The sequence below is a fragment of the Sarcophilus harrisii genome, chromosome 6 (genome assembly GCF_902635505.1).
Source record: "Sarcophilus harrisii chromosome 6, mSarHar1.11, whole genome shotgun sequence".
In the NCBI taxonomy this organism is placed as follows: Eukaryota; Metazoa; Chordata; class Mammalia; order Dasyuromorphia; family Dasyuridae; genus Sarcophilus; species Sarcophilus harrisii.
This window is the reverse complement of record NC_045431.1, coordinates 170,106,581-170,121,812: the sequence shown is the minus strand read 5'-3', so window position 1 is coordinate 170,121,812 and position 15,232 is coordinate 170,106,581. Positions and strand designations below refer to the sequence as shown.

General features: G+C 36.8%; 1 protein-coding gene across 1 annotated transcript in view; it reads left to right on the top strand.

Moving 5' to 3' along the window:
• Positions 1 to 15,232, top strand: part of ADAD1 (adenosine deaminase domain containing 1) — a 46,197-nt gene that overhangs the window by 13,670 nt on the left and 17,295 nt on the right. Inside the window, exons 5-8 of the mRNA XM_012551895.3 lie at positions 7,078 to 7,203; positions 9,428 to 9,551; positions 11,215 to 11,385; positions 13,392 to 13,621. Coding sequence (XP_012407349.2) covers positions 7,078 to 7,203; positions 9,428 to 9,551; positions 11,215 to 11,385; positions 13,392 to 13,621 — 651 coding nt within the window. The remainder of the gene's footprint in view (positions 1 to 7,077; positions 7,204 to 9,427; positions 9,552 to 11,214; positions 11,386 to 13,391; positions 13,622 to 15,232) is intronic.

Sequence of the window (15,232 nt, the reverse complement as noted above, 5' to 3'; positions counted from 1 at the left end):
ACAGAATCCATGCCTGGGTAATTTATTTTATTTTATTATTTTTTTTTTTTTTACATTATCCCTTGCACTCACTTTTGTTCCGATTTTTCCCTCCCACCTTCCACCCCCTCCCCTAGATGGCAAGCAGTCCTATATATGTTGAATATGTCCTAGTATATCCTAGATACACAATGTATGTGTGCAGATCCAAACAGTTTTCTTGTTGCACAGGGAGAATTGGATTCAGAAGGTAGAAGTAACCTGGGAAGAAAAACAAAAATGCAAACAGTTTACATTCATTTCCCAGTGTTTTTTTTTTTTTTCCTTTGGGTGTAGCTGCTTCTGTCCATCATTGATCAATTGAAACTGAATTGGGTCTCTTTGTCAAAGAAATCCGCTTCCATCAAATTGCATCTTCATACAGTATCGTTGTTGACGTATATAATGATCTCTTGGTTCTGCTCATTTCACTTAGCATCAGTTCATGTAATTCTCTCCAAGCTTCTCTGTATTCATCTTGCTGGTCATTTCTTACAGAACAATAATATTCCATAACATTCATATACCACAATTTACCCAACCATTCTCCAATTGATGGGCAGCCACTCAGTTTCCAGCTTCTAGCCACTACAAACAGGGCTGCCATAAACATTTTGGCATATACAGGTCCCTTTCCCTTCTTTAGTATCTCCTTGGGGTATAAGCCCAGTAGAAACACTGCTGGGTCAAAGGATATGCACAGTTTGGTAACTTTTTGGGCATAATTCCAGATTGCTCTCCAGAATGGTTGGATTCGTTCACAGCTCCACCAACAATGTATCAGTGTCCCAGTTTTCCCACATCCCCTCCAACACTCATCAATCTGACAGGTGTGTAGTGGTATCTCAGAGTTGTCTTAATTTGCATTTCTCTGATTAATAATGATTTGGAACACTCTTTCATATGAGTGGTAATGATTTTAATTTCATCATCTGAAAATTGTCTGTTCATATCCTTTGACCATTTATCAATTGGAGAATGGCTTGGTTTCTTATAAATTAGAGTCAGCTCTCTATATATTTTGGAAATGAGGCCTTTATCAGAACCTTTAACTGTGAAGATGTTTTCCCAGTTTGTTGCTTCCCTTCTAATCTTGTTTACATTAGTTTTGTTTGTACAGAAACTTTTTAATTTGATGTAATCAAAATTTTCTATTTTGTGATCAATAATGGTCTCTAGTTCGTCTTTAGTCACAAATTTCTTCCTCTTCCACAAGTCTGAGAGATAAACTATCCTATGTTCCTCCAATTTGTTTATAATCTCGTTCTTTATGTCTAAATCATGGACCCATTTTGATCTGATCTTGGTATATGGTGTTAAGTGTGGGTCCATGCCTAATTTCTGCCATACTAAGTTCCAGTTATCCCAGCAGTTTTTGTCAAATAATGAGTTCTTATCCCAAAAGTGAGGATCTTTGGGTTTGTCAAACACTAAATTGCTATAATTGACTATTCTGTCTTGTGAACCTAACCTGTTCCACTGATCAACTAATCTATTTCTTAGCCAATACTAAATGGTTTTGGTGACTGCTGCTTTATAATATAGTTTTAGGTCAGGTACAGCTAGGCCACCTTCATTTGATTTTTTTTTTCCATTAATTCTTTTGAGATTCTCTACCTTTTATTATTCCATATGAATTTTGTTGTTATTTTTTCTAGATCATTAAAATATTTTCTTGGAAGTCTGATTGGTATAGCACTAAATAGATTAGTTTATCTTTATTATATTTGCTTGGCCTATCCAGGAGCACTTGATATTTTTCCAGTTGTTTAAGTCTGACTTTATTTGTGTGGAAAGTTTTTTGTAATTTAGCTCACATAATTCCTGACTTTCCTTTGGTAGAGAGATTCCCAAATATTTTATGCTGTCGACAGTTATTCTGAATGGAATTTCTCTTTTTGTATCTCTTGCGGTTTTTTTTTTTTTTTAACAGGAAGAATGGAAGTTTTACAAGGAATTTACATGAAACAACAGTATCCTGGTCTTTGTGAGAGTTGATCATGGGTGAAATACCTTCAGTAGCACATGGTAGTGGTTCTCCTTTAGTTCTAATAATGATGAGAATAGCCTATTTTAACAATGCCACATCTGAGGATTAGGCAGCAAAAGTCAAGGATGTCAGATGGAATACCCACATCATTTTCAAGGTTTTTGGGGGCAGTTTAAACCAAAATGGAAAGCTTAAGAGAGGGAGTTCTCAAGGAAACGTAATGTAGTGGATCCATTGGGGAGTGTAAAAACAGGGGCTTTTGGTTTATAGAGAAGATCTTGGCCTAACATATCCTTAGGAGATTTAGGCAGAAGTAGAGGACCAACAGTTACCATACTAGGAACCAATTTGGGGACATTTTAGGGTTTATCAGAAGTTCCCACATCATTTAAAGTTTTACTAGTCATATAGTTAGAATATGACTTTCTTGTCAAAATCAAAGTTCCAGTATTTAATAAGAAAGAAGTCCAGTAATAAACGATTTTTCCAACTTTGAGTAAAAAAAGTATTTTGGTATTTTGGTACATATGATGCACCAAATGTGGGGAGAAGCAAATTGGTTTGGTTAAACCAATTGGTTTAATTTGGGTTGGTTAAAAAGAAATTTTTTTTTCCAGAAATTGTGATCCCTTCCCCAATTTTTCCCACCTCCTTCTCCACCTTTTTATCCATAACTTCATGCCATAGATCTGCCTTAGTTCCTGCTAGAGTTTCCCTTATTCTTCTTTAAGTCTCATTTCTTTTTTTTTAATTTTTAGTAATAATATTTTATTTTTCCAAATGCATGCAAAGAGTTTTCAACATTTATTTCTGCAAGATTTGGATTGTAAATTTTTCTCTCTCATTCCCTTCCCCCCAAGACAGTAAGCAATCTGATATAGATTAAATGTGAAATTCTTTTAAGTATATTTTCATGTTTTTCATGCTGTGCAAGAAAAATTTTTCCCTCAATAGGGAAAAAATTCATGAGAAAGGGGGAGGGGGAAGGTGAAAATATAGTTTGAATCCATATTTAGTCTCCATATTCTTTCTTTGGATGCAAATGGCATTTTTCATCCCAAGTCCATTGGAGTTGTCTTGAATCATAGTATTGCTGAGAAGAGTCAGGTCTGTCACAGTTGATCATCACATAATCATCACATAATTGGGTACAATGTTCCTTCATTCTTTTCAGTTTTCAGTTAACTCAGCATCAGTTCATTTAGATCTTTCCAGGATTTTCTGAAATCATTCTGCTCATATGATGATAGTGCTTTCTCCAGCCAAGAGCAAGTTTTTTATTAAACCAATCCTGTCTCCCCAGATAGGGTTATATATAACCTTTAAATATGTCCTGAAATTGGGTTATTTTATCATCAAATATATGTTATAAATTTAGGGATATCTCTTCTCTATGTGGAGAGCTCAGAGGAACTAAAAGATTGATAGCATACTATATTTTCCAACTGTGTTACATTATAAATCTTTCTTGTTGAAGAAAATTATCTCCAACCAGTCCCTCTTGTTCAAAAAAAATTAAATCTACTATGGTAGAAGGAGAATAAGATTACAGCAGAAGGTATGTGGCAAGAAGAGGGGTAGCAGAACAAGTAGGAGTACATCTTGTAGACAGTACATCCCAGCAAAACCAGAGGTGGGGTTGTTCAATGACCATTCTCAATTTCCTTAATATATAATAATAAAAAGTGCTGAGTTAAGGCCAGAATAAATTATTAGCTGCAAGCCATTTTGGACCAGATTTCATACAGTTTAATGCCCCCCCCCTCTTTTTTCCCCATTTCTGATTGTTCTAGGAGCTTTCTTTGATTCCAAAATATGAAAAAAAAATCAGCATATTACTACCAGTTCCCATTATTTACTTAAGTGAACTTCCCCAACAGTGTCGGGGTTTACCTTAGTTTGAAAAATTGAGATTGAGGGGGAGTCCCACCTCTGGGGTAGTCTTATTATGAAGAATCCCCCTCAGAGAATTGACCAGAATGTTCCAAGAAGTTCTTCTAAGATGTTGTCTTGAAGTCCGTGTTCCTCTTTCAACTTCGTGGCTGACTTGCTAACTGTCATGAATGAAATTAAAACTGAATAAGTGTAATTCTAGAAGCTTCTCGTGCCTTAGTAGATAGAGCGTTGGACCTGGAATTGGGAAGATATGAGTTCAAATCCGGTCTCAGACATTTATTATTTGTATGACTCTGGGCAAATCATTTAACCTGTTTGCCTGACAAAAGGATCCACTGAAGAAAGAAATGGCAATCCAGTATTTTTGCCAAGAAAACCCCATGGACAACCATAGTGTTATGAACTGAACAACAGCAACAATCTGAATAAATCAATTTATTAGCAAGACATGCAGTTGCTTAACAAATCAGATCCAAGCACCTTCAGTGCACAAGAATACTGAAAGATAACAAAGCTTTCAATGATGAGGAGCAAATTAAATTACATCATGATTGGCCAAAGTATGACAAAATCAGAGGGCACTAACTATATGTTGTACCAGAACATTTTGTGGTATTTCCCAAATAATATGACAGAAATATAGAACTTTAAGTCACAAAATGGATGTGGTTCAAAATATGGAGTTGTTTTGGTTCCTTCAGTTTCTTGCTAAGTGAAATTCAAAAATTTTCCTGAAAGTCCAGACTTGACAATTTGGTGTCATTTTATGTACACTTTGGCATCATTTCATATTTTCAGTCTTATTTCAGATCTTTTCATTTCATAATGTTTTCTGTTTTTTAACCAAATTGGTTGTCTTTCTTCCCAGTATATGCATTTTACCTCCTTGCTGTTTTTGTTTCTTTTATTCTTACTGCTTTTGTATGCTTACTTTCCATTGGCATCTTATATGAAATTTAAAACCCCATTCAAACATCACTTCTTAAATTGATGAATAACCTTTTAAAAGTGCCTAATCTGCCCTAAACTGGGCTAACAATTGGCTAAATTGGAGCTACATGAGGAAGGTTTTAGTTGAAAGTTGGATGGAAAGATCCATGGTTCGTCCTTAGGTTATAGGTAAAGCATGTAACATGTTTTTTCTGATAGAGAAAACTATTTGAATTTCTAATGTTGCACCATTTTATGTGAACTACTTCACAATATCAAGGATTTACCTCTTCTAAGAAATGTTCCCTGAACCTCTTTCTCCTTGTCTTCCTTTTTACATGTGCCCTTGAACTTCAACATTGTTTGCACTTTTCATATTTATCATGGATTTTTATAATTATTTGTTTTATTTGTCATGTCTCCCTTTCTACAATTCAAACTTCCATTCTTATTTGAAGATAACCCAGTCTTATTTGAGTCAGTCAGTAAACATTTATTAAATGCCTGTTAATGTGCCAGGCACTCTGGGGATTACCCCCCCCCCCAAAAAAAAAAAAAAAGCAAAAGGCAATATTTATTTCAATAAACTTGTAATGGGAAGAGCTGTCCACATCTAAAGAGAGAACTATGGAGACTGACTGTGGATCAAAGATATTATTTCCACCTTTTTTTTTTTTGTTGTTGTTCATTTGCTTGTTTTTTTTTTCTTTCTCAGATTTCTCCCCCTCCCCCCTTTGATCTGATTTTTCTTGTGCAGCATGATGAATGTGCAAATATGATTAGAAGAATTGGACATGTTTAACCTGTATTGAGTTACTTGCTGTCTTGGAAAGGAGTGAAGGGAGAAGAAGGGAGAAAAATTTGGAACACAAGGTTTTGCAAAGATGAATATCAAAAACTATATTTCTATGTATTTGGAAAAATAAAAAGTATAAATAAAAATCAGGTTAAAAAAAGACAATACTTGCCCCCAAGGAGCTGATAATGGGGAAAAAACAAACAACTATATACAAATAAGCTATATAAAGGTTAAATAAAAAATAATGAACAGGGAAGGCAATAGTAATTAAAAGGAATTAGGGAAAGATCTCCTCTACAAGGTGGGATTTTATGAGAAGTTTATAATTCCTACAATGGCTATCCCTATGCTTGCTCACTCTTTCTTGATGAATAAAATTAGCTCATCACTTATCTGAGGCATATTGAGAATCACCTAGGAAAGGTTATGGTTCAGAGCTTCCAAGTCTAAACCTCTCATTTTAGATTGGAGGAAACTCTGAGTGGGAGAAAGAAGTCAAAGAACTTGACCAGTAGGAAACGATCTTAATGATTTTTTCAGTTGTAGCTTATAGGCTGAAACTTTATTGACCTTCAATATTGTCTCCTTTTTTTGTGTTTTATTGGATTTCCTTGGATATATTTGTTTGGGACACAAAGACCTACCCAATTGACTACTACTATAGAGATCACTCATAGAAAGCAAAATTATTTATTAGAATCTCAAGAAGCGGACCCCATCCTGGTCTGCGAGCCAAATTTCACAGCAGGATAGGGCCAGAGCCTTGAAAATGCTTACAGCTTTTATACATTTCAGACAAAGAACCTCCAAAAATCCCACTCTCTTGGTCACATAAGTCTACTGTTTCCCTAATTGGTCAGTGGAATGCAGTAGACAAGGTGATATACAGCTTCTTCGGCCACGTAATCCTTTCATTGGACAATGGAATGTAGTCCAGGCCTTATCTAAAATCACGTGACTCCAGAGAAGCCAAAACTGAGGCCTATAGGCTTGATCTACTTTAGCTAACAGTCTCTGATCAATATGTGCTTAATCTGTTAAGTTCTTCACCTTTTCCCACACATATGTATATTTTTAATAAAGCTTTTTACTTTCAAAACACATGCATAGATAATTTTCAACATTAAACTTTGCAAAGTCTTGTGTTCCCAAAATTTTTTTTCTCCCTCTTTCCCCTTGTCCCCTCCCCTAGATGGCAAGTAATCCAGTAACATATATATATATTTTTTTTTTCTCCAAATATTGTTAATATGAACTTTGCTAAATATCATTGGCTACCATTGGGACATTATGTAATGAAGGGTGTGATTGCTGCTCTTATCCCAGAGTCCAAGTGCTAGTTTGTACTGTGTTCATGATAACATACAAATAAAAGTGATGATGAAGATCCCTAAACTGGACAAGTTTGATATTCTAATTTTTTTTTTCCGGTATATTCTTCTAGAAGGGAGGCATATCCAGCATGCAAAGATCTCAGAGGCAATTAAGGACACCTTTAATCGTCTAACTGCCAAGCATTCAGAATATTGGAATTGTAGCAGCTCACTGGCTGCTTTTGTAATTGAAAGAGGTAAGTCTGACTAGAAGATGGGGATTTAAAAGGAAAGATAGAAAGCATCATGTATTTTGCATAATTAAGTCATGAATTGAATTGTTAATTCAGTAACCTGTTGATAAAACCTGGCTTCTGCCCCACAATGTTTTTTACTGCTCTTTAACTCTGTGTACAGCAGATTGAGTAAATGTGACAACAGTAGGATTTGAAGTATCACCCACCAACATTACTGCTATGGCTACCACTCACATTGTCAGCAACAGTGGGGAGGAAAGTGGCATGGGGGAAGGGAGAGCACAGTCAAATGTAGCCAAAAATAGTCCCTGAAATAACTTGGCAAGTTTTAAACATTCTAAGTGCTATAAGATTGAAGTTCGCATATCCGCCGATTCATAGGTATTGAGTATCCAGAGAGCTTGATCCACAGCTGGTCTCATAGAAAAATCCCAAACCATTTCATAATAATTATACTTTCCTCATTTTATACTGAGAGAGGAAAAATTCTGTTTTTGAAAAGTGGGAATGGTTTGCCTTGACTCAAATGCTCTCCAGCTTTGTTGGGAAGCATCTCCATCATTGGGCTCTTTTCATAAATCCTCTAAGGCCAGTTTTGTTCATTTCCCATTTTGGTTTCATTAAGCCTCCTAGAAATAATGAACTATTGGAGTGCAGTTACAGAGATGGAAGTATCAGACTTGCTCCCTGTTCTCAAAGAGCTTTGTAAAGACAAGATATTGTGTGAAAAAGCGGGAAGTTAATTGCTAAATTATGTAGTACCAACTTGAATTGTGATAGAAGTTCAGAGGAGACACATGAAGCCAAGTGTAGTGGTAAATGCTTGTAATCCCAGTTGCTAGACAGTCTGAGATTGGAGATTTTCTTGAGTTTGGGAGTTTTTAGTTGTGCTGGGCTAATAAAATGAGAAGGCATTTGAATGAAATTTAGCATTATTATGGGAAACCCCCCAAGAGTGAGGAGCCCCCAGATTACCTGAGGTGTAGTATGTCAATCCAAATCAGAGCTCCTGGGCCAGTTAGTAGTGGGATCTAGCCTGAGCCAAGTAGGGAGACTCAGTCTTAAAACAAACAACGGGAAAAAATGAAGAAAAAGGAAAGGTTGGAATAGTTGGGGGGAAAACATTGTTTGAAAAGGGAGAGTAGTGTCAAGGAAAAGTTGTGTTGCAAGGACAATGAGGCCTCATTCTAGAGTTGATTGCAATTGGAAGTAGTAAAAAATCAAGTTAGCTTGGGTGAAAAGGAGCCAGGTGATAGTAGCTCTTTGTTAGAACGTAAATTCTTTGACCGCATGACCCTATCACTTTGGGCTTTGTGATCCCAGCTCTTGTGCTTTCAAACAGCTGTGGTGCTGGAATTTTGTTCTGGCTTAAAAACAAAACAAAACCCTGTACCAGTGTAGTGCCTCGTGTAGAATTGTACAGATTATACATATTGGCTGATTTGAATTGAAAGAAGAGCTTGACAGCTCTGCAGAGGAGAACATGTAGGAAATGTATTAGCATGAGCCAGAGAATGTTGATGGATTATAGATCTGGTCCTGATAGTGAGAAGTATTTTAAATGATAAACAAAGAAGTTGTAGGTGGAGAGGAAATGGAAGTGGTGAGTGTAAATTCTGTTTGAGGGATTTGTGAGCAGGAAGGAAGGATGAACTTACCAGAGCCAAGATGAAATCTTTTCAAGATGGAGATCTGTGTCTGTTTTAAGGGAGAGGAGAAGATATTGCCCCATTCTACCTCTTTCAGCAGAATGCTCAATTTGGCAACAGGAAGACCTAGTTTGAAGTCTTGGCTTAAACATTTCTCATGGGGGACCTTGGATGAGTTACCTCTGCCATAATTTCCCTCATCTGTTAAATGGGAATCCTAATACCTACTTTCTAAAGTTTTTGAGGCTTAAATGCAATAATTTATGTAAAGCTCTTTGAAAATCTTAAAGCCCTACAAAATGTGGGCTTTTTGCTATGATAATTAATAGTAGTACTGGTGATACTTATAGTGTTATAATTAAACACTTCTGTTATCACCTTAATGGTGTAGACTCATACAGCTAGCTACTCTCCTTACATTTTTTTTGAACAGCTTGAGACATTTTAAATGTATATGGGTACTAGGAAATCTGAAATAGCATTCAAAATCATGGATCCATGAAGTATTTGATATAAATATAAGGGAAGAGAGGGGTGGAAATGACCTTCTTTTTTTTTGACATGTCCTTTTTCAGCTGGACAGCATGAAGTTGTAGCTGTGGGCACAGGTGAATACAATTACAGCCAGTGCATCAAGCCGGATGGGCGTGTGCTTCACGACACCCATGCTGTAGTTACTGCGAGGCGTTCCTTGCTCAGGTGAGGCCACTAGTGTCTTAATAAGCTTTGGTGTCCAGGTTGTTTGTATGGCCAGCCTCCTGTCATTATTTACTGTCTTTTTGACAGGTGTAATCTGCAGGGCTACTGCAGGGACTGGGAGGTGACGGGATGAATTAGGCTGCCTTTCTTTCTCATCTCAGTTGGCCTTCCCTGTTGCTAGAGGGGCCACCTCAAGACTGTTGGTGGTGAAAGGGGGATCATTCTGCAACACAAGAGCTCCTTTGGAACCTGTGATGGTTTGCAAGGGCATAAGGACTATATTTGTCATATAAGCCTTCTAAAATATTTTTATCAGCATAGTCACTCAAAACAACTAATTGGTCAGAGAGAGGAGGCATTTTTGCTTGTTTTGTTGTTTTGATGCTCTTTTAATCATCACTTATTTTTTATTGCTTTTTTTTTTTAATGGCTTGACACTTTATTTTACGCTTGTCCCTTTTGGGTTTAAGACAAGTTCATTTGACAAGTTCATTAAAATCTTGTTTATTATTTTCCATTCTAAGCACATATAAGTTTTCTCATTTAGCCTTTCAGAAAATTTTCATAGAAGTGATTTTTCGGGAAGTCATTTTAATTACAGATTCACCTCTTAGTGATGATGTTTTAGTGTCTGAGCCTGATGTTTTGAACACAGTAGGGGCTGCTATAGCTAGGGCAGTCTCCCTTTCTGTACCCTCATGAGCATCTGCCTTTCCTTTAGGAGATAGATCTTATGTTCTCTGGCAGCAGAGGAGAGAGAAGCAGTCCCTGGGCTCTCCAATGCAGATGAGAGGGAGAAGGGGGCACAAGGGCAAAGAAGCCTCTCCTAAGAAAAGTAAATTTTTTCTTTTAAAAAAAAAATTTTATTTTCAAAATACATGCTAAAATAGTTTTCAATATTCACCCTTGCAAAACCTTGTGTTCCACATTTTTTCCCTCCCTTCTTCCTATCCTCCTCCCCTAAACATCAAGTAATCCAATATATGTTAAATATGTGCAGTTCTTCCTCGTATTTCCCCATTTATCATGCACAAGAAAAATCAGATCAAAAAGATAAATAATGAGAAAGAAAAAAAAGCAAACAACAAAAAAGATGAAAATACTATGTTGTGAATCACATGAAAAGCCATTTTTAAAAGGCATTGGTGGGACAGAAGAGAAAACTGATGTGGAGCAATTGGAAGTAGGATTTTATGTGGAGAAGGGGCAGGTTGGGACACAAATTATCCAACTAGACTGGGTGTTATGCTAGATCTGGGGCAGATACAGAGATAAGTGAGTCGTGGCACCCACCTCATGGAACTTAAGAGTCTAGCAAGTCAATGGGAAACCACATGTGGACAGAATAAGATAATAAGATTGTGTTTTAGAACATATGAGAAGAGAAAATCTCAGCCTGCTTGGAGCTAGAAGATAGGACGTAGGAAGTAGGAGATGGGCTTTGGAAATGTGGATGGGATTTCATTATAGAGCTCTTCAAGGTGGGAGGGAGCAACAGATATGTACCTGGAATCACCCTTAAATGGGACCAGTCAGGTCACATGGTACTGGATTGTATATGACTGAATACCAGACTCAGGAGGCTGGGTCTATCTCACACATCTTGCACGTACTGCGTCTCTAGATAGGTTCTTCCTCTTTAAGTTTTCCTGCTTTATTTTAGGTACTTCTATAGACAACTTCTGCTCTTCTATAGCAAAAACCCTGCTATGATGGAAAAATCAATATTTTGTACTGAACCTGCTTCTAATCTCCTCACTTTAAAGCAGAATATCAACATTTATTTGTATTTGAACCAATTACCAAAAGGATCTGCTCAAATTAAGTCACAACTGTAAGTATTTTTCAGGTATTTGTAAAAACTGGTCCTGTATTTTATTTTAGAAACAATCATTTTAGTAACTGAGAGCTTCTCTTCTTGGACATTTCAGATTAATCCCTATCTCTCCTTAGACAGAGTTGATGACTTGTGAGCTATAGCAGCCCTAAATTCTCTTTCTGCCTTCTCCCCCGACACTGGTCCTTCATTGCTACCATTCACAATGGTAACTCCCACTTGCTGCTACTTCTACTACTACTATTACTAAAATCTCCCATTCCCCTTTTCATTGAACCAAAGACCTTATTTTAGGTTTAGATCCCTCCCTGCCCAAGTGACTGAGAGGGCACTATGCTTCCTACTGTGGTTATATGAGGGTCCTCACCTCATGAAGAGAGGGTTCCCAGTCAAGTTTAGGGAGGGCAACAGGTTCTGTAGTAAAGGCTCAAAAGATAACTGGTGTGGGAAAAATCAGTCTAATGTGAAAAGGGAGGTCATAGATGTATTTGCGTGTTGTATAATTAAGGGATACCTTAAAATAATGTGGCTAAATATCGTTGTTTCTTCTAATACTACTTATTATTTTAAATATTATTTCTCTTAAGTGATCTTTGGAAATTAAACAAATTTAGAATAACTTGTTATGAAATCAGATCACATACAGATAACAATTTTATGCTCAGACTTTCTGACTCTAGAATCATGCTGTTAAGTAGCTCTCAGAAGGGACATTTGAGCATATGTTTGAGGTATCATTGATAATGAGAATAGTAGAATCTGGGCCTGGATTGGAATACTATATCAGATACTTGGTACTTGTATGATACACGGGTCAATCATATAACCCTCTTGAGATTGATTTTTCACATTGCAAATGAAGATTCTATCTCTAAATTCTTGAGTCATTAGGTTTTTGGGAGGTTCAAGTACTTTATGAATTGTCAAAGTGATATCTGCCGAGTAGTTGTTATAAACAAAGGCAGAGACAGGTTTTCTAGATATGAGCCCTAAGGTGGAAGTAAATTGAATTTCATGCATTCCATAAGAAAGGGACAGAAAAGAGAGAATTTTGAGCTTTTTTGATGGTTGTGGCAAGTAGAGCTGCATCTCTGGACCAGATTCCAATTTTTTCTTATACTTTTTCCCCACTTCTTTTCTTTTTTTGCAATCATGATGGGAATAAGAAATAGCACCTTTGTTCTTATTCTTGTTTTGGCTTTTCTTTCCCTCCTAGAAACAATAATATGGTTTGGTCAAGACAGTGATTAGTTAAGCCTTTAGCTTGTTTTTCAATAATGGTGTTAATGTAGATTTACTCTTTGGAATACTTTGACAGAATAAAAGCTTACTCTTCCTTTTTGTGTGCTGTGAGGGGCTAAGAGCTCCATCCTTCCAGGTCTTTTGTGTTTGTCATCTATTGTTATCACTCATTTCCAAGACATACAGGCAACTGTAACATGTCCTAGTCTTTAATAATAAGTGACATTTATAAGGATATTCATTTGATCCTCACCCCAACCTTGTTTGCTAGGTATTATACCTGTTTTACCTAGGATGAGAGTGAGACTCAGGAACAGGGCCACCAGTGAGGGAGGCAAGGTTCAGACCCAAGTCTCCTGCTCCAAGGTGAGCACTTGACATTTGCAAATTGTTCCCTCTCAACTTCACTGTATTAATTTGAGTGAGAGAGTCTTTGAACTTCAGCCTCCTTCCCCACTTTAATTCTCCTCCATGTCAGGCCTTGCCCCAAACCCTTCCTCCCTCACAGGGGTATAAGGACAATCTTATAAATCTTGAGGTTACTTATCTATGTGGGGAGGTCGTGGTGGTAAAGATCATAGTCAAGAAATCAGAGCAGAGGAGGAAGTATTGCTTTGTCTTCAAGAGTGGGGCCATTTCCCAGAAGAATCAACTCTGAATCCTGGCCATTTTCTTTTTTTCTTTTCATTAACATTTAAATATGGATCTCTTGTTTTGGGACATGTGCTTTAGGAGTTAACTCCTCACTGTTTCCTTTTTAGACGTCTCAATCCTCGATCCTTATCTGCATTTGAAGCTAATGAGGAACTGAGTCTCCACGTAGCAGTAGAAGGCAAGATTTATCTCACAGTTTACTGCCCTGCAGAAGTGGTTAATCGAGTGAGCAGCATGTCCTCCAGTGACAAACTGACCAGATGGGAGGTGCTTGGGGTGCAGGGAGCCCTACTCAGCCACTTCATCCAGCCCATTTACATTAGCAGTATACTTGTGGGTAAGCACATATCTTGAAAGCCTTTCGATGAGCTTCAAAAGCAATCTACAATGTGACCAATTAAGATTAGGTATTTGCTGTATGAAAGAAAACTGGTAAATTTAGTGGTCTTAACATTTGGGTGATAGCAGCATGTAAGAAACAATAATGTACCTTCTAATTCCTCACTGTCTCTTAGTTATGAGACCTAAGCCTGAAGACATTAGTCCAATTAATAATAAGTAATAACTGGCCTATATTTTGATTCTCTCCTTTTGTTCAAACTGTGTTGCATTTTTGTTCTTTTCTTTTAAAAAAAAGTTTTGTAGATGTTTTTTGTTTTTTATAACACAATCTTTTCTGAGTGTTCTTCCCTCTACCTTCTTTTGTAACTGAGGGAAACAGGTGAAAACAGACATGTAATCCAATGACTCCCTCTGGCAATGTAGATAACATTGTTCCTCCCTTGTTTTCCATCTTGGCCAAGAAAAAGGATGTGTTTCATTATCTTTTCTCTTTTTCCCTTTCCTTTGGAAGGGAGAAGAATGAATGCTTCCTTGAAACTGATAAAATTTTAAACTGGTATGGAATTTAGCACTCTGAAAAGATAGAAGTCTAATCAATAGATTCCCAGCTCTGTAGAGGCCAGTCCAAGAAAAAAATGTTTGACCTTAAAGAGAAGATATTTAGGCTGCATCCTAGGAAGTACTTTTTGTGTCGAATAATCATTAGACATCAGAGCTAATTACTGAAGTAGTTAGTTATTGAGGAATATTCTTAACAAAAGTTTTAGTTGTAAAGGTTTAAAAGAAATCCTGCCTCCCTTGGACCAGTTGAATTCTTCTGTATTTAATTCTATGATTGACCTTTCTGATTTAATTCCTAGAAAGCACTTGGAACATAAAACTAGTCATGCAGCAGCACAAGTTGTGACTTTGTTTCTTGTTTCTTTATAGCTTGAAGAATATTAGAGTGAATATTTTTCCCACAGAGATGCTATAATTCCCTCTTCCTCAGAAAAGATTCAGCATAGATTGGAAAATGGAAGAAGCAATCTCTGTGTCTGCCTAGCTGTCACTTCCTTCCCTTCTTTCTCTCTCTCTCTCTCTCTCTCTCTCTCTCTCTCTCTTCCTTCCCCCCTTCTCTCCTCTCTATTTCCATCCTTTTTATCTGTCCCTCTCCTATCCTCTCCCCTTGTTTTCTTCTTGTTGGAGGAAGATTGCCATTTATTCTGATGCATGGTTTCATTTTGATGGAGTTATTTCTTTCATTTGAAGGCAGTCTTAACCACTATTAGAAGCCTCTCTTGATAACTTTAAGTTTTATTATTTTGCCCAGATTGGGGGGTGGGGGTTTCTGTAAGAAGGTTTTTCCTCCCCCAATAGATTTGCCCCATATGTAAAAATGATGGTTTTTTTTTTTTTTTTTTTTGCCATTTTAAAAAAAATAAAGAGTGGTTATTTATAATGATAGCTTTTTGAAAGCATATTCTTGTGGCTGATTATTTGACCTCCTTCAAGTTTTATTTGTTAAAATTCTTATTTCTCCTTGATTTCTAATATATTTTGAAGTAAAGATAATTAAGATATTTGGCTGTGTGTGTGTGTGTGTGTAGGGACGAATTTGTGCTTC